The sequence below is a fragment of the Erpetoichthys calabaricus genome, chromosome 12, assembly GCF_900747795.2.
Source record: "Erpetoichthys calabaricus chromosome 12, fErpCal1.3, whole genome shotgun sequence".
Taxonomy (NCBI): Eukaryota; Metazoa; Chordata; class Cladistia; order Polypteriformes; family Polypteridae; genus Erpetoichthys; species Erpetoichthys calabaricus.
Window position 1 is genome coordinate 2,555,345 of NC_041405.2, and position 24,065 is coordinate 2,579,409.

General features: G+C 42.7%; 2 protein-coding genes across 2 annotated transcripts in view; one reads left to right on the forward strand and one right to left on the reverse strand.

The window, feature by feature from the left end:
* Nucleotides 1–12,018, forward strand: part of LOC114661677 (uncharacterized) — an 80,362-nt gene extending 68,344 nt beyond the window's left edge. Inside the window, 2 exon segments of the mRNA XM_051935170.1 lie at nt 4,002–5,534; nt 10,584–12,018. Coding sequence (XP_051791130.1) covers nt 4,002–5,534; nt 10,584–11,317 — 2,267 coding nt within the window. The 3' untranslated portion in view covers nt 11,318–12,018.
* Nucleotides 12,019–20,144: 8,126 nt separating this feature from the next.
* On the reverse strand, nt 20,145–21,500 carry LOC114663275 (zinc finger protein 501-like). The gene has a single exon (XM_028817008.2). The coding sequence runs from the start codon at nt 21,498–21,500 to the stop codon at nt 20,145–20,147; it is 1,356 nt and encodes a 451-aa protein (XP_028672841.2).
* Between the last annotated feature and the right edge of the window lie 2,565 nt (nt 21,501–24,065).

A 24,065-nucleotide genomic window follows, 5' to 3' on the forward strand; every position in this document is an offset into this window, starting at 1 on the left:
CGTCTTTCCTCTTAATGCTGCCTCCCCAACACACCACCGCGTAGAAGAGGGCGCTTGCCACAACCGTCTGATAGAACATCTGCAGCATCTTATTGCAGATGTTGAAGGACGCCAGCCTTCTAAGGAAGTATAGTCTGCTCTGTCCTTTCTTACACAGAGCGTCAGTATTGGCAGTCCAGTCTAATTTATAATCCAGCTGCACTCCCAGGTATTTATAGGTCTGCACCCTCTGCACACAGTCACCTCTGATGATCACGGGGTCCATGAGGGGCCTGGTCCTCCTAAAATCCACCACCAGCTCCTTGGTTTTGCTGGTGTTCAGTTGTAGGTGGTTTGAGTCACACCATTTAACAAAGTCACTTATTAGGTTCCTATACTCCTCCTCCTGCCCATTCCTGATGCAGCCCATGATAGCAGTGTCGTCAGCGAACTTTTGCAGGTGGCAGGACTCCGAGTTGTAATGGAAGTCCGATGTATATAGGCTGAACAGGACTGGAGAAAGTACAGTCCCCTGCGGCGCTCCTGTGCTGCTGACCACAATGTCAGACGTGCAGTTCCCGAGACGCACATGCTGAGGTCTGTCTGTAAGATGGTCCATGATCCATGCCACCAGGTATGAATCTACTCCCATCTCTGTCAGCTTGTCCCTAAGGAGCAGAGGTTGGATTGTGTTGAAGGCGCTAGAGAAGTCTACAAACATATTTCTTACAGCACCATTACCTCTGTCCAAGTGAGAGAGGGATCGGTGTAGCATATAGATGATGGCATCGTCCGCTCCCACCTTCTCCTGATATGCAAACTGCAGAGGGTCGAGGGCGTGTTGAACCTGTGGCCTCAGGTGGTGAAGCAGCAGCCTCTCCATGGTCTTCATCACGTGTGACGTCAGAGCAACAGGCCGGAAGTCATTCAGCTCACTAGGACGTGATACCTTTGGGACTGGGGTGATGCAAGATGTTTTCCAAAGCCTCGGGACTCTCCCCTGTTCCAGGCTCCGGTTGAAAATGCGCTGTAGAGGGTAGAATAGAATGTAGGGATTAAATATAGAAAGAGCTAGAAAACTGCTTTTTGGGGGAGTGTGTCTTGTGGGCAGTACCCAGTAATTCATCATGGACTTTTTAGCTTGCCAATATTTGAAATGTGAAGGTGCAAAGATCCACTAACCAGTAGGACACCCTGAAATAGAAAGCGCAGAGTTAGGTGACGGAGTGAGAAGGAAACTTTGGGGCTCTCACTCAATGGTGAAAATCGCTTTTTATTGGGAAACAGTTAGAAAGCATGTGCTGGACTCTTGAATTTTAAGTAAGGTGTAGGATTGGTGGTATACCTACCCAAAGGATGAGGTGCCACCCTGGGATGGCTGCTTTGTTCATGACGTTGAAAGGAAACAAAGGGATGGTAATGAGAGACCTGTTACTTCTTCCTGTGTGGTGCACAGTGTAAGGCTGTAATGTGGTGTGAAATAAATGTAGACAAAAACATAAAGAAGAGTTGGGGAGCCTGGGGACTCTCTGTTTAATAGCTGAACGTTCCGCTACAAAGGACAAGAAATGAATAATTCATTCAAAGCACACATTACGGTATAATAGGCCTAAATTTTTGTCCTTATGCAAATGACAGTGACACAAAAGTAATAGGCAAGTACAGCTTTGGATGCTCCTGTGAGTTCAGTTAAGTTCTGAATAAATAAATGATGGCTCCCTGTTAGGTCGGTCATTTATTGCAGAGAGTCTGAATGGGTGGAATCAGACACAGGGTTAGGCAGGTTAGGGCTGTGGTCTGGTCAGGATTTTTGTCCTTGGGAACCTGTGGGTGGGAAAAGAAGACCATGAAGCAGCTACATCTTTCCTTGGTGATCCTCAAAATTAGTCCTTGCAAAAGACACAATATGCCCGAGCATATGATGACATATCTAATGAATTTAAGGCCTTGCACTGTGTACAACCCGTTTTTGTGAGAATCTCATCTTGATATTTTATTTTACTCCTATTATATTTTATTGTTATTTTGGTGCCAGCATGGTGCCTAACAAAACTGTAGAAGAATCTGGAAGGTGGCCATGCAGTGTATGTGGTAGAGGTATAGGTGCCTAAATCTATCTGTCTGTCTATCTGTCTGAAAGAAATACTATCTATCTGATCCTGCCTACTATACCAAATTCTATCTATCTATCTATCTATCTATCTATCTATCTATCTATCTATCTATCTATCTATCTATCTATCTATCTATCTATCTATCTATCTATCTATCTATCTATCTATCTATCTATCTATCTATCTATCTATCTATCTATCTATCTATCTATCTATCTATCTATCTATCTATCTAGATGTCAATACCAGGAAATAAACACTAAAATTCTGAGCTCTCATCTCATGTTCATCTTTTGATCTCAACCCCAAGTGTCTTCAGTGTAAACCCTTAACTTTAAGACCATGTTTCTCAAGCACTGGGTCGCAACCCACTTTTGGGTTGCTGCCACGGTGGGTTGCGAGTTGGCATTGTTTGTTACAGTGGTGGGTGGGTCTCAGCGGCCTGAGCCAGTGGATAAACCTCAAAGTGCTCCGATGATCACTTTCGATTCATCAGTGTGTTCTTGTGGATAACGAAGACCGGTTGAGAAACGCTGTTTTAAGAAACACAACACACTTTAAATACATTCTTACTTTTTCATCTTGAGAGTTCATTTCTTTCATTCCCAGTCTCATTCAAAGTCATTTTCATTTTTTTTCGTCTTCCCCAATACCACCTTGTTTTAAAGGCCGTCACTGTCTTCTTGACAGATCTGTTTATGAACGCTACTCAAAGAGAAATGGAAGTCATAATGTTCCCCTCCCCTCTGCATCATCGCTTGACCTTAGTGCAGGGATATACTTGACGTTACACGACACGTACACTTGCAGATGCTGCTGCTATGTAAGTGGTGTACTATCTATACTTGTGCACATACTTTATGTAAATCTGGAAGATTCCACAAGGTGGCAGTGTGAAATGCTATTGTGAAGGTGCAAAGAAAGACAGCAACAGAGTAGGTGGTATGTGAGACCTTTAAATGTGTCACGTCATTAAGATGGGGAATATGCGAGGCTTGTATTGCCTTTGCGAAAAATGGACGAAGAAAAGTACCATGAATACTTTCGTATGTCAGCACTTAAGTTTAACAATTTGCTTCATAACATCAAACCATTCATCAAACATCGAAGCACACATTGATCCTGTTGGAACTGCGATGTGGCATGCTGTCACACTGCGTTATCTTGCAACGGCTGAATCCCCATTTCTTTTCTCAGACATATCCCGCTTTCCACGGACGTATCTGTCTCGAATTTGTTTCCACTTTGTCTTGTGAGTTTCCACATCTGCTTTCAAAGAGCTGATGATTTGATGCCAGCTGTTCTGACCGGCATGTTTGTCACTGTGGAGATGTTGATAGTAAACAACGATGCTGACGTCACGCACCAAAACTTGAACAAAACACGGCACTCGAATTTTGGCTGGTACCGCAACTCACACACACATCATGTTAATTTCTGATGACAGTGTTGACAATGTGTGGCACCCATGAATGTTGCACGTAAGCATTCTGAGCATCCGTAAGCCATGGTGTGGTGTAATCTGCTGCTCAAACGCGCACTGAGACAGTGACGAGACAAAAACTAGATCATCTCAGGGTGACTTTGTGCTGAATGTGCACTGCAACTGAACCTCAGTGTCCAAAAAATGAAATAAAAGGTTGTTCCTTGGGAATATTCCTTAAATGACACAAAGAAAAACCTATTGGCCTTGTCTAAAGTGCATCACTGGATCAAAGAGTAAGTTGGTAATTAACATAGTTAAAAAAAATAACGATACAGAAAATTATAACAAAGAGTAGCTTTACAAGTAGAACATTGTGTTTAATGTCCCAGATGAACACCTTGGTAATAACTGAATGATTATCATCCTCCTAAATGATGGTAGATGTCATTATAACATCTCTTTCTGCTGTCATTTTCACACAGGGCCTCCTCAAGGTGCTGAGGGAACAGCTAACTTTGGCCTGGACATCCTCAGGTTGTGTGGATTAAATGCGGTGGGAGCTGCAGGCTCCAGCATTGTGAAGACTGAACAGGGAGACCCTCAACTGGTCCTCATCAAGCAGGAAGACATCAGCATTAAAGAAGAGGTTTCAGAAATGGAACTCTCATCAATTTTTAATTGGCCGCTTTTTACTGAAGGTGCTAACGAAGGAAGGATGGCTGATTTTGGCTGGACTTTTCTGGGTGGCCCATCCTCCTCCTCCTCCTCTTCCTTCCTGCCTCCACAGCTCTGTGGGCCTGGAGATGAAAATGATACTAAAGAAGGACTCCTACAGAAACTGTGCATGGACAGCTCTCTCCAAAACAATATGCATCAGAAAATTCCTCCAGGAGAAAAAATATATGAATGCCGTGAATGTGGAAAGTCTTTCGGGCGGAACTCCTACCTTATACAACACGAGAGAATTCACAGAGAAGAAAAACCGTACCAGTGTGGTGACTGCGACAAGTCATTTAGCCAGAAAGCCAACCTCCAGCGCCACCGGAGAACTCACACTGGAGAAAAACCGTATCATTGTCTTCTGTGTGGAAAATCCTTCAGCCAAAATATAGACCTCAGGCGCCACCAGCGGATTCACACTGGTGAAAAACCGTACCAGTGCAGCGAGTGTGGAAAGGCCTTCAGTCAGTTTGCGAATCTTAGGGTTCACCAGAGGATTCACACCGGAGAAAAGCCTTTCCAGTGTGGTGAATGTGGAAAGTGTTTCGAGACCGATTCAAAATGTAAAGCCCACCAGAGAATTCACACTGGAGAAAAGCCATTCCGGTGTGAGGTATGTGGAAAGACTTACAGCCAATTCATCGATCTTAGACGGCACCAGGGATCTCACACGGGAGAAAAACTGTACCCATGCACTTTGTGCCCAAAGTCATATACTCGAAATGACAAACTGATACAACACATGAGGATTCACACCGGAGAAAAACCGTTTCAGTGTACAGATTGTGGAAAGAATTTCAGTGTAGCTGCGAACCTTAGATACCATCAAAGACTCCACACAGGAGAAAAAGCCTATCAGTGTAATGAATGTGGAAAACTGTTTGTGCACATGTCACAGTTCAAGCTCCACCAGCGAGTCCACACGGGAGAAAAGCCGTACCGATGTACTGCATGTGGGAAGACGTTTAGCCAGACTGCTAATCTACGTCAGCACCAGAGGACTCACACGGGGGAAAAACCATACAAATGTTCTCAGTGCGAGAAGGCCTTCAGCCAAAATATAGACCTCAGGCGCCACCAAAGGACTCACACTGGAGAAAAACCGTACCAGTGCTCAGAGTGCGGAAAGGCTTTTGGTCATTATGTGAACCTGAGGGTTCACCAGAGGATTCACACCGGAGAAAAACCTTACCAATGTACAGAGTGTGGAAGGAGGTTTAGCCAAGCAACAAATCTCCACTGCCACATGAGAATTCACACGAGAGAAAAGCGGTCCAGGCGGAGGGAAGGAAGAGGTGAGAACTTTGAATGGATTTCAGAAACACTTCAGTGTTAGTGTAGATCTTTACAGTCACGTAGGGAACTCGACTGATAGATCTGTAATGATAATGAATAAGGAGAAATGATTTTAGCAGTAGAGCAAAACAGCAAAGTGAAGAGCCGAGCTTGTCACACGTCGCCCAGAACAGAGAGGTGTCCATCTTCCACCACTGCACAGGTCAGATAAGGACAGTTCCAGTAGCTTAAAATTGTCACCGTCCCATCAGGACACTGTCCCTGGTCTCAGTTTGCTTTAGTTGATTATTTTGTGGTTTTCTTAGTTCTTCCATTTGCTACTTTGTGTCTTCTTTATCTTTTTAAATTCCTTTGTAATTGCTGATTTTGCTAATTCTGTGTATATTTGTATTAGTTTATACGTTGAGCCCAAGGGGGCAGGGCCTCCTGATGCAGCTTACCTCATGCAAATGGCTGACACTTTAGTTTTCCCCGCTTTTCTGGTTCAGCTAATTTTGTGTGCCTCCTTTTTTTTTCTCTGTTGATTTTGTAAATTTTGCTGATCTTTCAAATCTTATCTTTAGCTTTTTGACTTTCAGTTGGCTATTTTGATTTAGAGTACTGGTTTTGAGTTCTGGTTGACCCCCGGTGGCTGGAGGTCCTTATTCCCACCAGTTTCAATGCCAGTGCATCATTCTTATTTTTTAATTGATCTCGATAGTTACTTGTCCGGCCTTAGTGTTGGATTGATACAGAAATGTTGAGTTTGGTACTAAGATCAGTTTTCACACTTCTGTACTGGTACCAAAATGATACCGAAGCAATTAACAGACAGCTTCTGCACCCCCTATGCCCCCAACTGCTTTGACCCCCCCAGCCTGCACACAGACATATCATAATTAGGACTGAAGGGTTACCGCTCAGAATTTACAATTCAATAAAATAAAATTAGCGTTTTGAAGAGTGGTCGAAGTGTGTGCTCCACCTCGGCATTCTGATCACGTTGATCTCTGATGGAGCGCGTTTTCAAAATGGGATTTTTTCGGTACGTCTTCAGTGCTGGTATACTGCACAACACTTTCTAAGAAATTCATAAATATTTATATTTCTTTGCCATAGCTTTAGATGCTGAGGTTGCTTTGGTTGTTTTCTTTTTAATTGACCCTTTTCTGTAGTGTTTGCTCTTTTATTTGTATCCCAATTCTGATGATTAGAAATCCGCAGTACTGAGGCAGGTGCAAATGATGTGCCAATGAGAAGATTTTACTTCAGTGCCGCTCTTCTCACTTGTCTGCTCATTAAGAAAAGTTTCTTCTGTCAATGTAGCACTGTGATTCTTGCTCCCCTTCAACATTCACATAAAATTAAGGGAATAAACCCTACAGAAAAGGGTGAAATACCAAAGGAAACTTAAACATTTCAAGTTAAGATAAAAGTGCAAATATTGAAGAATTTCTTCAAGTAAAAAGATTAAAAACGTAGGCCAGCTCATGGAAGAACAAGATCCATTAAAATTCAGAGTGATGCCTCGATTGTGAAATGTATTGGTCTAGAAACAGGTAACCATGGGGTTGTCCCTAGGATAGAAATGTGGAAGCACTGCTTTAGTAGATTTGGTTTGGGAACTTTTGGGTTGCCAAATTTTGTATCAAGTATTTTACATTAGAACAATCTGGACGAGTGCAGGCCAATCAGCCCAACAAAGCTCGCCAGTCCTATTCACTTAACTCTTCTGAAAAAACGTCAAGTTGAGTTTTGAAAGTTCCTTAAGTCCTTCTGTCTACCCCACCGCTTGGTCACTTATTCCATGTGTCTCTGGTTCTCTGTGTAAAGAAAAAATTTCTAATGTTTGTATGAAATTTACCATTAGAAATTTCCAACCGTGCTTCCCTGTTCTTGATGAGCTTGTTTTAAAATAACCATTTCAACCCACTGGACTAATTCCCTTCATGATTGTAAACACTTCAGTCAGGTCTCATCTTAACCTTCTTTTCTGTATTTTGTAATGGGTCCGCTCTTTTAATCTTTCTTCATAATTCATCCCCTGCAGTCCTGGATTCTTCTCTGGACTTTTTTCTAGCGCTGCTTTGTCCGTTTTGTAGCCTGGAGACCAAAACTGCACCCAGGACTCCAGACGAGGCCTAACCAGTATGTTATAAAGCTCCTGTGACTTGTACTGCACACATCAGGGCGCTATATAAACTGACATTGTGTGAGCTTTCTTAATGGCTTCTGTCTGGCAGTTGATAGTGTGGAGTCCACTACAACTCCTAAATCCTTCTCATAAGGTTTACTTTTGATTTTCAGACCCCCCTAAATTGTGTGTTCAGACCTCACATTTTCACATTATTCATGTAATACTTTACATTTACTGACAATATAAATCTCATCTACCACTAATCTGCCTAAGCCTGTGTGCTGTCCAAGTCCCTCTGTGATGATTCAACTGATTGTACATTATCTGCCCATCCACCTATCTTGGTAACATCTACAAATTTAACCAGCTTGTTATTTACAGTTAAGTCCATAAATATTTGGACAGAGACAACTTTTTTCTAATTTTGGTTCTGTACATTACCACAATGAATTTTAAATGAAACAACTCTGATGCAGTTGAAGTGCAGACTTTCAGCTTTAATTCAGTGGGGTGAACAAAACGATTGTATAAAAATAATATGAGGCAACTAAAGCATTTTGTGAACACAATCCCTTCATTTCAGGGGCTCAAAAGTAATTGGACAAATTAAATCACTGGAAATCAAATGTTCATTTCTAATACTTGGTTGAAAACCCTTTGCTGGCAATGACAGCCTGAAGTCTTGAACTCCTGGACATCACCAGATGTTGGGTTTCCTCCTTTTTAATGCTCTGCCAGGCCTTTACTGCAGCGGCTTTCAGTTGCTGTTTGTTTGTGGGCCTTTCTGTCTGAAGTTTAGTCCTCAACAAGTGAAATGCCTGCTCAATTGGGTTAAGATCAGGTGACTGACTTGGCCATTCAAGAATTTTCCACTTCTTTGCTTTAATAAACTCCTGGGTTGCTTTGGCTGTATGTTTTGGGTCATTGTCCATCTGTATCATGAATCAATTTGACTGCCTCCCTCCACCGTGTTTTACAGATGATGTGCTATGCTTTGGATAATGAGCTGTTCCACGCTCTTCTCCATACTTTTTTCTTGCCATCACTCTGGTAGAGGTTGATCTTGGTCTCATTTGTCCAAAGAATGTTTTTCCAGAACTCTGCTGGCTTTTTTAGATGTTCTTTAGCAAAGTCCAATCTCGCCTTTCTATTCTTGAGGCTTATGAGTGGCTTGCACCTTGCAGTGCACCCTCTGTATTTACTTTCATGCAGTCTTCTCTTTATGGTAGACTTGGATATCGATACGACTGCCTACCCCCTGGAGAGTGTTGTTCACTTGGTTGGCTGTTGTGAAGGGGTTTCTCTTCACCATGGAAATGATTCTGCGATCATCCACCACTGTTGTCTTCTGTGGACGTCCAGGTCTTTTTGCGTTGCTGAGTTCACCAGTGCTTGCTTTCTTTCTCAGGATGTACCAAACTGTAGATTTTGCCACTCGTAATATTGTAGCAATTTCTCGGATGGGTTTTTTCTGTTTTCGCAGCTTAAGGATGGCTTCTGTCACCTGCATGGAGAGCTCCTTTGACCGCATGTTGTCTGTTCACAGCAAAATCTTCCACATGCAAGCACCACACATCAAATCAACTCCAGGCCTTTTATCTGCTTAATTGATAATGACATAACGACGGACTTGCCCACACCTGCCCATGAAATAGTCTTTGAGTCAACTGTCCAATTACTTTTGAGCCCCTGAAATAAAGGGATTGTGTTCACAAAGTGCTTTAGTTGCCTCACATTTTTATGCAATCGTTTTGTTCACCCCACTGAATTAAAGCTGAAAGTCTACACTTCAACTGCATCTGAGTTGTTTCATTTCAAATTCATTGTGGTAATGTACAGAACCAAAATGAGAAAAACGTTGTCTCTGTCCAAATATTTATGGACCTAACTGTATATTCCTATCCAAATCATATACATCAAAGTGTCAAAGTGAGTGTCACAGTGAACTTTATTGTCATCTCAACCATATACAAGTGCAAATAATAATTTAAAAACAGAATTAAAATTTAAATGAAAATTAAAACACAAACAAGACATATAAATATATATATAGTTAAAATAGCCACGGCCCTTGCACGGACCCCTGCTGGACACCACTCTTAACTTTATCCAGTTCTGATGAGGGTCCTCACACTCTGCCTCCTGTGTCTGAGCCCGTTTTACCCCCATCTACAATCACACTCTGATCATCCTGAACTCCCACTTCTTTTACTTTGATGCACAGCCTTTATTGTGGCGCCTTTAGTTAGGGTTTCTACCCTTTTTTAAGCTTCTTATTGTTTAGTTTTTGAAATTTGATTTTTTTTCATATTTTTTTCTTTTTTTAGCATTTTGCTTTTTTTTAATATTCTGTATTTAATTCCTCTATCCATCCATTTACTAAACCTGTTTTACTGAGCAGGGTCACAGGGATGCTGAAGCATAATCCCAGCAAGCAAGGGTCTCAAGGCAAGAACAACGCCTGGGCCCTCATTTGGCGTGGATTTGATTGTCAAAAAACAGGAATATACAAACACTAAAAAAATCTTAATTTATAAAAGCTAACGTACGCCTGTTTCTACCTTTATAAATCGCAGTCACGTTGTGAATGTGTGTTCGTGAATGCACCTCAGTGCTAATCAACCTCATACATGTGCAGTCACAATGCTGCAGAACTTCACTGGCTGGCAAAGCAGCTCCCTCGTGACATATGTGGCTTGATGTTTGTTATGTTGCATCACATTTATCTAAAATACTGTCTAAATGAAGATCAAATCTTGATAATCTGTTCACACATATTACAAAGAAAAAAACGTTTGTGGGGTGCACTTACTTTTTCACATGACCGTATTTAATGTCCACTCCAGATTAATAATAATAACTGCCTGATTTGATTATTGTAATAAATCCCGTCAGTGTCTTTAACATCTTTTTCTGTTATCTTTTCACACAGGGCCTTCTGAAGGAATGGGCAGAAGGAATGGGCTGAGGTCTGGAGATTCCAGCATTGTGAAGACTGAGCAGGGAGGCCATCAACTGGCCTTCATCAAGGAAGAGAATTTCAGCATTAAAGAGGAGGATTCAGAAATGGAAATTTCTTCTGCTGCTAAGGGGCAGGTTCGTGGTGATTGTGCCGATAAGGAAGGCATCCCATCTTCCTCCTCACCTCAGCAGAACTGTGGGCCTGGAGATGAGAACACAGATGATGACGGAGTCCACCAGAAAGCTCCTTCTGGAGAAAAAACATACGAGTGCCGTGAATGTGGAAAGTCTTTCAGCCGGAACTCCCACCTCATACAACACGAAAGAATTCACAGAGAAGAAAAACCGTACCAGTGTGATGACTGCGACAAGTCTTTTAGCCAGAAAGCCAACCTCCAACGCCACCGGAGAACTCACACTGGAGAAAAACCGTATCAGTGTCCTCTGTGCGGAAAGGCGTTCAGCCAAAATATAGACCTCCGACGCCACCAGAGGACTCACACTGGTGAAAAACCGTACCAGTGCACCGAGTGTGGAAAGGCCTTCAGTCAGTTTGCAAACCTGAGGTTTCACCAGAGGATTCACACCGGAGAGAAACCTTACAAGTGTACCGAATGTGGGAAGGCCTTTGAGACGGCTTCAAAGCGTAAAGCCCACCAGAAGATTCATTCTCGAAAGAAAAAGGGATCGGGGAAAACGGCCTAAAGTAACACTCCTCACCATTCAACCCAGAGGATCAAAATGGCCAGAAAGTGTAGAGAAAGAGTTGAGAGCTTTTGTCAATCTTCAGACATGCATGTCCCCAAAGAGCCTGGTTCTTCATCTCTTGATGAGCACCTCCAGATGGATCTCAGGCAGAACTTATTTCAACCGGAGGTTTTTAACTCTAACCTTGAGGATCAACAGTGGCTGCAGACTCATTGTTCCTTAAATTGATGTTGATTCATGCTGTGGACAAAAATCTATCATTTATTTTGAGCACTTTGTGACTGATGTGCCAGTTTGTTCATGCAGCAAATTTTGTGCCGGCACTTTTTTATTTTTGAGATTGAGATTGGAATTGTTGCTTGGAATCCGTGATGTTAAACAGGAAAGATAATGATACATCAGATAGACTTCCTTGAAGGGTAAAAAAATAAGTTCATGGTCGTTAGGGATCTCAGTCAAAAGCAGTTTTTCTGGAGCGAAAGTGACTCTCCTTTGACATAGCATCAGGAACTTGTTAGATATTGTCCTGATTTGTTTTACGTATGTTTTTGTAATTCATTTCTATCGTTATTTTTGTGACATCATCTCGCTACCATTTTTATGTAACGTTTCTTGATGGACGCTGCCATGTTGTTGGCAGCAAAGTCACCCACTCACATTATACTGTCTATCTGTGGAATTAAAAGAAGTTATGAATACTGAAGACGTCTGCATGAGAGAATATGTGAATCCTGGGGTCCCGTCTAGATTTCCTGTTGTCAATGCTTGATTCTGTTCTTTACGTCATCGGTGTACAATGTGTAGGGGGATGCGGTCAAGAACCTGAGTTGTAGCAAGATTGGGGCCTGGCCTAGGCCACTGGCTTTGGAAACTCCACTGATGATGCCAGTAGTACCGGACTGCTAGTGGCATCTTAAGATCCACCTCGTAATCAACTCCTTTTTCTTCATCTCTGCCGAAATTTCCCTCATTCTTGATTCTAGAAGACTCCTTGACCGGCTCTCTGTCAATTCCTTTTGTTTGCTCTGATTTAACCCCTCATTTCAGATCTTCAGTTTAATTGTTCGGCTTGTTAACCAATTAACTCTCAGCCATTGACCTGCCTGATTCCGTAAGTTACTTCTGAGAGGCCTCGCTTATTTTTGCACCTGCACCATTTTCAATGTACAGAGGGAGAGAAATGGCAGACCACACGGGCTAAAGGAACTAAAGGCAATTGTTCAAAAGTCAGGAAGGCTTTAAATTCCAAACCAGCCCAAATTGCTTAACCAAACTGTCATGCAAAAACATGCTAAGAAGTTCACATCTGTGGTAGCATTGGATCGGTACTAAAATTTTGACTTCGGTACTGACACCAGTTTTTGCATCTCACAACCGTATCAAAACAACCAAAGCAAATAACAGATAACTCCCAGCATCCCAAAAGGGTCTCAACCTCCTCACTCCTCTTGCACACACACACATGCTTGACCTCCTCCTCTAGAGTCCTGAGCACACTGCTATACAACAGAGCTAGAAGTGTCTGCACGTAAACATTTACTTCTGGTACTGAAATGAGTAAAATGTTGCAAGAGAGTTTAGATAATCCTGGATCTCAGAACGAAATATTCACCTGTCACTTGGCTCGTACAATCCTGGAGAGTTTAGATAATCCTGGATCTCAGAACGAAGTCCAGTTTGCTTTAGCAGCACATTCACCTGTTCCAGAACACCGGATTTCAATTGGCTCTCACAATCCCAGATAGAATGATCCGGATTAACATGCATTCAGGGCAAAATTTACAAACCCTTACCAGTCCAGCACTGGACAGCCAATCAACCAGAAACCACAAGTCTAAGAAACAGAGAACTTTCACACCAGCAGTTTAAGAGGTGGTGGTGACAGTGTGTGATGATTATTAGCACATCTGACAAAAAAAGAGGAACAACACGTTAGAAGCTGTGGCTAAGAAAAGAGAGATGACATGGAGGAATATCACTGAAAGAATGAACTCATAAAAAGAGTTAATCAGTGAAATCCGTGTAAACTTTGTGTGGTAAATAATTGCACTGTGCAAAATGTACCCCTGGCGATATCGACTTCGTATGTCATATACTCTCGAGTAAGCATTGTATTCCATTTGTGCAATTTTAATATTACCAAAAAAAGATAAAGCTCATGACATTAAGTGTTCAGCATCCATAAAGCTGTTCCAGTTGTCACTGCGAGTGATGTCCACCTTCACTGAACCCTGTATTGTCCAGCAATTATGTGACCAAAAAAAGCAAAGATTAATTACAGATCATATATAGATTTACAACAGAAGACTCTCAGTGTCCACTCTTCAAATGGTAAGTTACCCTGTTCAAATGAGAGACCCCAGATATTTGGCCTCAACATTTATACAAGAATTATGGGTGAAGCATCACCCTGTGGTTTTAAAAATGTATAAGAAGGTACATTGATATTTGTACTGAGTATTTGATTTACAGACTTGTGCATCATTCATGAAGACCATCAGCTAAATGAACTACGGCACAATTCAGAAGCCATATTGTCATCTTATTCTAATTACAGACCCCTAAACCGAAGCCGCATTAATAAGCATATGAGGTATAGGTGTCCACTGGAGAGGGGAGTCTTCAGAGGCGTTTAAGAGGCGAGGGACTTCGCAGAGTGGATTAAGGTGGACAGCTTGTTCCGTCAGCCAGTCCATTATCAGTTATGATTGCCCAGAAATGTTATAGTTTGTCCTACTCTGTGGAATTCTTCTCTGATGGTGATCGTTTATTAGCTGATGTGTGTGTGTTGTTTGTCTGTGCAGGTGATGCTTCAGAGTTAAGTGCACTTTTGTAATTGCTTTGCTGATATGCTCTTTACCAAAAAAAAACACAAGAAACGTCTATGATTTGCATTGATGTCCGCTCAAAGCCATGATGTGTGACACCAAACGTGTCATGTTTAGGAAGGCTGCTGAGAACTATTAAATCCTCAGATGCAAAATGGTAACAGATTTGTTGGTCCCCTGTTGTAGGTCTCCTGAGAAATTAATAAATGAGAAGCAATTGTCCCCTGTGTACCTGCATATGCCTTTGATATGTCATCGAGTAAAGCAAAGGAAGCTTAAAAAGAGATCAAGTGTTCCTTACTCTATAAAGTTATTCTAAAATGGCCTGAGCACATTTGTTGGGGGGCGGCACGGTGGCGCAGTGGGTAGCGCTGCTGCCTCGCAGTTGGGAGACCTGGGGACTTGGGTTCGCTTCCCGGGTCCTCCCTGCATGGAGTTTACATGTTCTCCTCGTGTCTGCGTGGGTTTCCTCCCACAGTCCAAAGACATGCTGGTTAGGTGGATTGGCGATTCTAAATTGGCCCTGGTGTGTGCTTGGTGTGTTTGTGTGTGTCCTGCGGTGGGTTGGCACCCTGCTTGGGATTGGTTCCTGCCTTGTGCCCTGTGTTGGCTGGGATTGGCTCCAGCAGACCCCCATGACCCTGTGTTTGGATTCAGCGGGTTGGAAAATGGATGGATGGACATTTGTTGGGACCCCTAGAAAGATCCTAAATAATTGGATGTGAGGGACTTTTCAAACTTGCTGTGTTCTTGAATTTGTATCACAGGCCTCTAATCGTGCAATCAGCCGATTTAAATGGAGAAAAGTCGTCCCTCTACTGTTTGGTGTCATCGTGTGTCCCACACTGAACATGTACCAGAGAAAGCGAAGGAGAGTGTTGCCTGAGGTGGTCAGAAAGAAAATGATAGACCAGCACGTTAATGGCAAATGCTAGAAAACAAGCTGCAAGGACCTTGATGTTCCTGTGACAACAGTTGCAAATATTAAGACGTTTAAGGTCTTGGGGACTGCAGCCAACCTCCCTGGAGGAAAAGTGGTCCCAGCCTGGACAGCAGGATAGTGAGAATGGTAAACAAAAAGCCAAGGACAACATCCAAAGAGATACACGCTGAACTCCAAGGTCAAGGTCCGTCAAGGTCTGATCACACCATCTGTCACATTCTGAATTAAAGTGGGCTCCTTGCAAGAAAATCCGGGAGGTCTCCACATTAAAAAGCCAGACTGGAATTTGTTAACATGCATATTGACAAGCCACGGTACTTCTGGACGAATGTCCTTTGGACCGATGAGACAAAACTGGAGCTTTTTGGCAAGTCCCATCAGTTTTTACATCCACAGACGAAAAAATGAAATTTTCAATCAAAATATCATACCTACTGTGAAACATGGAAGAGGGTTGGTATGTTTTGGGGGGCTGCATCTGGCATAGGGTGGGCCTTGAGTCAGTGCTGGGTACAATGAAATCTCAAAGACTATGAAGATATTCTAGAGCAAAATATCCTGCCCAGTGTCTCAGTCGCAGGTCATGGAATCTCCAAAAGGAGAAGGAACCAAAACACACAGTGAAAACCACCGAGAATGGCTAAGAACAAAATATCGGGACTATTCCATCTATGAGCCCTGATTTGAATCTAATGGAATATCAATGGAAAGATCTGAAGACCCCCTTTCAAAGCTGACCCAGCTGGAGCAGTTTGCTCAGGACGAGTGGATCAAACGACCTGTGGACAAGCGCAGAAGTCTCATGGAGCAAAGTGATTGGCTGTGCAACAAAACATGAAGTTAGGGGGTCCCATCGCTTTTGTCCATGCCATTTTCTTCTGTTTTTTATTTGAAATAATCTGTTGAATCAAAGTTCCAAAGCAAAGTTTGATTTTTTTGTAAATGCAGAATAAACACTGATGGATGCTGGTGATGACTTTTGTCACTTTCAAGTTATATCAGAGACAATGGGGGTTCTTCTTTATTTGCGGACGGCTATCAACCGATTTATCCACATCTGTAAATGATATTTTAGCAAACATACTTGAGCCCGAGATTACGACTAGATGGCCGACCTTTGGACTGTGTGAAGCTAAGCACTTGAGATTTATATCTTCATGGACGTTTTGATATTGTTTGCTGTTGTTCACCATTGCCCCTGTTGATGCACTTTGTATCAGGACTTTTGTGTTTGCTCTTCAGTTCCGCTGTGGAGAAAAATGAAAAGAAAGGCAGAGAGAGGAAAAAAAAATAGTTTTTTATTCTCCAAACTGAAATGTTCGTAGTTCATCAAAAGTCCCACCTGCCTTTTTAACCTCAAACTTTGCTGGTACAAAACGAAGCTGGCAGGAAGGGATCAGAAGATGATTCCTAACTTTGAACATGGCAAACGTCTGAACCAGAAGCGCAAGAGAACCAGGAATCGATACCAAGAGCACTTGGCAAACTTCACAGTCAAACAAATTTGCTTAAACTTCAGGTGCACTCGGTAACTTTGCTAACGACTATGAACGTTGGAGCTTTTTACATTTTATTGACTTCATCCAAGAGTCAGCTATTACATTTTTGTTTATGGAATAGTTATTATCAAGGCATTATATTAAAAAGTAATTGCAATAATAGAATTCAGTTCCTCATGTTGGTAGACTCCATTAAATCAGCGCTTTTTACCAGCACTTTGTACTCCGTTTTTAACTCCATTGTAAAGTGCTGGCTCAATGGCTTTCATACACAGCTGTAATGTGAAAATGCCACCGACTGACGTGTGTTAGTAACGGTGGAGGGTCTCCGACAAACTGTTATTCCAGCAGCCACACCAGCTGCACTTTAGAACAGGTCATCCACCTGAAGCTAAGCGTGTTCAGGATTCTGGTGGGAGACCATCTTGGAAAAGAGGCGTTGGTGCGGACAGCAGGGGGTGCTTGCCCTGTGGTCTGTGTGAAATTCAAAATAAGCATGACACACTTATTATCATTTTCTTGTGTTTAATAAGTATGTTTTGTCAAACTGATGCTTTATTGATAGGTTTCTGTTACTGGATTGCATGCAGCGCATTCTTTTGTGCTTGGCTGTGTAACTGAGCTGTGCAGAGCACTGGCATACTGGTACGTGTGCTTCTTGCCTTTCACTCAGCACTGCTGGGTAAATAATAATGCAGGAAGTTTTTACTTCAATAACATAAAAGTATTGCATCAGGGTGCTCGTTACTTTAAAAAGTAGTCAAGACTACGTAACGTGTTGCTTTTAACGTGTTACACTGCTGCTCTCGAGATTGCGTTGCCGTGTTCAGCACTGTATATTCAGCTCATTAACATAAATTTGGAGATTTCTGAAATATTGAGACAGATTATTTCAGAAGTCTTATTTTGTGGATGATTCTATCTGTGGCTGCTAAAATCATGCACAGACATGAGTGCAACGGACATGCAGAGTAACTCGGTTAAGGGTTTACATGGACACAGAGTTAGGTTATTCGTGGAGAACTCTACCTCTGCTAATCAAGTTTCTCTAATTGGAGTTTACATGGCATTTTAGAAATTGGGTTTCTGTGAATAAGCGGGCTATTGAAACACATGCAAACGTGCTATCAAAGCTAGTGGGCGCTACAGAGCCCCATATCCCAATTATGAATACACAAAACAAGTGCCAGGTTCAAACAAACAATTATACAAGTGGTCTCCTCTCCTTTCTCTCTCTCTTCACCACACTTCTACTCCTCTTAGGCGAGTGTTGCCTGTCTCTGTTCCTGGTGCTGATTCCCTGGACAAAGCAGAGTGGCCCTTTTTATTGAAGACTCAGGAGTACTTCTGGTGTTTTGGCTTTGCCTGTTGGGAGCACTTCTGGGCCAAATGGAAGTCCCAAAGAGATGGGAGTGAAGCTCCCTCCAACAACCCCTAGCAGCAACCATGGAACCCAGCAGGGTTGTGCTTGCCGGACTACAAATTCCCAGCATTTCCCACAGGTGTCCAAATGGGTACGGAGGCCCAGGGATGCTGCCACCTAGCATATGGAGGGAGGACAATAACCTGAATATTTCTGCTCTCCTCTTTCCTTCCATAATATTGGTGTCCCAGCCAGGCAAAGATCCCAAACTAATTCCGGCTGGGATACTGGTCCCAGCGTGCTATCTCTCATAGTGCTTTATGTCTTTTGATCAGTGCCAGAAAAAGTGAAATTCAATCCAGTGTGATTCAATGTTGTGTAACAATAAAATGTGAAAACCTCCAAAGGGGTGAATACGTTTTACTAGAGCTATACACCAAACGGCATCTTGAACTCGGATGCCTTCTACAGCTGTTCCTACCTCTAGATCTGAATGACGCCGAACCTCGATGAGAGGTTTTCGAGTACAAAATCCCAAGCCGATTACCACCCTCCTTCCTTCTTCAAAAAGCTGGAGGCTTTATCTTTCTCTCGAAGTACAGCGTGATGTCCTACAGAACAGATTTGAAGACGTAAGTGACAAAAAAAAAAAAAATGAAGCTCATTTGAAGACAAAGGGTGGCCCTACTCCTTATGATGTTGTATGGAGCAGGGTTGAATTCGTTCTCTACAAGCAATCTATCCGCCCCCAGTAACCACAGTAGAGATATTAATACAAAAAACATGACGATAAAGAAAGTAGAGATCTAATTTGATTTTACAGGTGACATTTACTTCTATTAGCAATAAGCAAGGAAGGGGACAAGACAAAGATTGTCTTAGGAGGTTTTTGGGGTCTTTGATAGTCATACGCTATATCCATCTTCAAGAAAGTTGATGGCATATCAGTAGGTACTGGCAGCAGGGGGGTCTTTAATATGTTAGGACCGTCTAGACGAGAACAGGCCATTCAGTTCAACAATCCTATCCACTTAATTCCTGTAAAGTAACATCAAGTTGAGTTGTGAAGGCCCCTAAAGTCCTACTGTCTATCACACTACTTGGTCACTTCTTCAATCTGTCTGTGGTTCTGTACTGTTTGTGTGAAAGCAGGCACAAATTCTCCTATTAGCTCACAGCATGTAACAAGCTACTTCTATGGGCCTTTGTAAGCCAGACGTTGCAGATTCACTTGGCGTAGTTGGCAAGTTTTGCAGTGTGGATGGGTGGAGTGAAGTGGCCCACACTGCTTAGATTCCTCTTATTAGCTCACGGCATAAAAGGAACTGCCATGGAGGGCCTTTGTCATCCGGACGTTGCGGAATTGCGGATAGACACCAGCAATTTCTACATAGCCAACTGTTCAGACGGTGTGATTCCGCAACAAACAAGCAGAGACTGGCGCCCTTTCACTACCTATCGAACATACACTAAACCCAATTGACCTTCAGGACAGATTTTCTACAGTACTGATCTCCCTGCAGACCTTTTATTAGCCTTTTAAAGCTCCATAATTTCCAACACTTATAACTGTTGCAATCTTGGGTTGACTGTCTATGGCCTCAATTACCAAGTTAAACTGTAACTTTGTGTGTAAATTGATCCGGCTTGCATTTAAAACAATTAGGTCCACGGGAAACAGTGATATCTGGTTATCTTAAGTTTCCTGAAAAAAATAAAGTATAACTGCATACAGTACATTGAAAATCAGGATCTCAGATCACAAGGATCATTGATTATAAATTATTTTCCATTATCTCTTATCAGAGAAGTTCTTGATAATAACATTTTGTTAAGTGTTTCCATTACTTTGTTCACTCCGTGAACTTCATCATGTTAGTTCAACAGCAGAAACGCAGCTTTCCACTTGTAAAGTGCCTCAGGTTGATATCTACCAGAAGAATTACCAGAATATGGTATATAACATAAAGGAACACCACAGACCAAGGTGAACCTGCTGACCATGCAGACGATGTTCTCCTCCACCAGTCATTTCGAGCCACCCAGTGGCTGAAGGTGAGTACCACATCATCGTACACGTGTGGCCAGTTTGTCTTGTTAATGTACAAACGCGATCATATCATTCATTTTTTTTTCCTTGATGAGATCTGAACCTGACCTCTTGCTGTAAATCCAAACCTATAAAAGATACTCATAAGGGCTTCAACAGCCCTGGTACCTCTGAAGATGGGTACAACTTCTCTCCTCTCCTTCTCCGCCTTCTGGCCTTTCTTTCTCTTCTGTGAACATTCTGATGCCGCGTAAGACTGGCCGGCCAGTAGAAGGTCTTTCCGCACACGGTACACCGGTATGTTTTTTCTCCCGTATGAATTCTCTGGTGGCAGTGAAGGTTTGCCACTTGGGTAAACGTCTTTCCACATTCGATACACCGGTAAGGTTTTTCTCCTGTATGAATCCTCTGATGCTGCCTAAGGCTGGTGACATGGCCAAACGATTTTCCACATTCTTTACACTGGTACGGTTTTTCTCCCGTGTGAATCCTTTGATGGACTTTAAGGTTTGAAGCCAAGTTGAAACATTTTGCGCATTCAGTGCACTGGAACGGCTTTTCTCCCGTGTGATTAACCTGGTGAAGTTTAAATTGTGACAGCTGGCAGAACGTCTTACCACATTCGTTACATCGATAAGGTTTTTCCCCGGTGTGAAGCCTCTGGTGGTACTTAAGGTTCGCAGAGACGATGAAAGTCTTTCCACATTCGGCGCATCTGTGCGGCTTTTCTCCAGTGTGAATTATCTCGTGATGTTTCAGCCTGGCGTTCCTGCTGTAAGACTTTCCGCAGACCGAACATCGATACGGCTTCTCTCCCGTGTGAATTCTCTCGTGTCGTCGAAGATCGATATTCTGGCTGAATGACTTTCCACATTCATTACACTGGAACGGCTTTTCGCCTGTGTGTATTCGCTGGTGTTGTGCAAGTCTGGCATTCCGGTTAAAGGACCTTCCGCATTCAGTACATTGGAACAGTTTTTTCCTAGTGTGAGATCTCTTTTGTTTTCCACGGTCTCCACCTTGAGGAACCGTCTTTCCAAATTTAGTGAACTGGTGTGGATTTTCACTTGTATCGATTTGCTGATAGACTTTAAGTTGGTGTGATATGCCAATGGTCTTTGAGGGCTCATCTACAGTCTGGACTGCTTTTAGCTTCTCCCTGGTTGCACTCGGCATTAACTGAATCCCCAATCTATCCATGTCTACCTTCTCACATTCAGGCTCGCATGCCACCTGATATGGGGATGAACTTCCTCGGAAAGCCCACCTCAGATGGACATCTTTAACTTTGCGGTCCATAAACTTCTCTTTATCTGCATAACCTACAGGAGGAGCCGGCTTTTTAACTGTGGGAGAAAGTTCCACTTCAGAGGACTCTTGTTTAATACCAAACTCCTCCTTCTCTTCCTTACTAGAGATGGATTCCTGCTTCACACAATTGTCGAAATCTCCAGCAAAATCCAGCTGAGGACCTTCTTTTTTGATGTAAACAGACATATCATCGACTTGCTGCTCTGTTTTCAGGAAATGAGTGCCCGCAGTTCTCTGCCCAGTCTTAACACAATGCCAAGGTGCCAGGGACCTTCAAGAGGGCCTGCAAGAAGCCATAAAATAAATAAATCATTTCAAATACTAAGTGAGTTGGTTAGTTTAGAAGAGTTAATCTCAACTTGTTCAGTTCAGGTTTATGCATATGGTGGATTCAGAAGTTTCCAGAGCCCTTACCTTTCTGCACTGTTTATTGTGGTGCAAATTCAATTTTACAGGCATTGTTGCCCAACAATTTGCACTCAATAATCCAAAATGGTATTGTGACAATATGTTTTCAGAAAGGTCTGCAATTGATTAAAATCAAAAGCTGAAATCTCTTCTTCTTAGATGTATTCAGACTCTGTAACTCAGTGCTTTGTAGAAACCACACTGGCAGCCATTACAGATTGGAGTCTTCTGAGGTAAGTCCCTACCTGCATTAAAGCAATTTATCCCATTCTTCCTGGCAGACCCTCTCAAACTCTGTTAGATTGGGTGGGGTGCATCTGTATTTTGCCATCTTTACGTCTCTCCACACATGCTCTATGAGGTTTAAGTCTGGACATAGGCTGGGAAACCCCACCATTTTCAGGTCATTGTCATGCTGAAAAGTGGTGGTGTGCACTCTGGAGGAGGTTTTCTTCAAGGCTGCATTCATCCTTCCCTGAATTCTGACCCATCTCCCTGCACCCCAATGGCATGATGCTGCCACTGTCATGCTTCACCGTTAGAATAGTATTGGGCTGGACAGGAGTAGGGCCTGGTCTGTGCCAGACATCATGTTTGGAGTTCTGCCTAAAGTATTGTCTCATCAGGCCAGAGTTATTTAAATGTCATTTGGCAAAATCCACGCAGCCTGTCAAATACATTTTATTTAGGAGTGGCTTCCACTACCATAAACTCCTGATGGATGGAGTGCTGCTGAGATGGACGTCCATCTGACAGGTTCTTCCTTCTTAGTGTAGGACTTCTGCAGCACTGTTAGAGTGACCATTGAGTTGTTGGTCATCTCCTTGACCAAGGCCCTTCTTGTCTGGTTTGGGTGGCCGGGCAACTGAGGTCACTGAGTTCCTGGGAACATTCAAAGCTTCAGAAATGGTTTCATCCCCTTTGCCCTGACCAATGCCTCACCACAATTTGATTGTGGAGCCTACAGAGGGATCCCTGGACTACATGGCATGGATTTTGTCCTGACATGCAGTGTGAATTGTGAGGCCTTCTATACACGGGTACGCATGTGTTTTTCTGAACGATGCCCAATCGGCTCAGTCTGCACACAGGTGGACTCCAAGCAAGTTCTAGAAACATCTCAAGGAAAAATTAAAGCAAACAGGAGGCATCTGAGCACAATAAGAAGGGCCACAGCAAAGAGCCAGCACACTTTTAGTAAGGAGAGATTTCAGTTTTTTTTAATTTGAATAAAATTGCAAACCTTTCTAAAAACATGTTAACTTTGTCATTATGGGCTACTGAGTGTAGACTGATGAGCAACAATGGTAAATAAACTAAAGCTACAGCAGAAAAAGGTGTGTACAAAGTGAAAGGGCTCTGAATACTTTTTGAATCCACTTTATTTGGAACGCTGAGCAAACAGCATAGAACAATAGAAAAATAATTTTTAAAATATATCTTCTTTTACAAACATATCAATAGTGGCTTGTTGGCAGTATCGTAAGCAGACTTTTCCACGCTGCGATTGTCACTATTGAACCCTGTCCTTTTCTAGAGCTAGCGCTCCCCGCTGGTCACACTCTACATGGCTTTAGCATGTCTGAGCACCTGGAGGGGATCAATGAGGATGTGGACAGCGAATGGACTGGGAACTGAGGCAGGACCATCTAAACAGCATTATAGACCCCTACCTACACAACCACTCACAGGAATAAAAATATAAAAACATACATTGATTAGCATGGGGCCCCCGGGCAAGAGCCCGTGCGTTAAGACAAACCTGAACTGAGGTCAGGTCTTTAGATACCAGTAAAGTAGAGGGTCTTGTTGTGACTCACGTTACCGATTGCATAACTTACATACTTCATTTATATTGAACCTGAAGCCTCTTTGTGCAAGTCTGTCTCTTACCTCCATGCATTTAACTATGCTACTTAATATATGTAATTTACAGGGACTGGAGGAGGAGGAAGAGGAGGAGGGTGCCTTCTACACCCTCACCGGGGCCTTTCAACTTTTGCTCTTTGTCTCCCCATTTCTCACCTACACTACTTACGTGGTTCCTCCAGCTCAGACACACACCTGACACATTCAGTTTCTGATCTTCCATTGCTATTTTAATCCCTGTCCTAAATGCACAGAAGCAAATCCGTAATCCTGGATGAAACTTCCATGGAGAAATATGCAGATCCTTTATACTGCCCTTTTCATGGGCACACTTCTCTGATCGTTGATTTTTGACGTTCTCTGCAGCAACCACTAAACCCGATCTCGTACAGTTCCTTCAAGTCATATTACCTTCATTTGCCTCCAGTTTACACCCTGCCGACCAGTGCTGCATAACCCCCCCCCCTCGCTCGG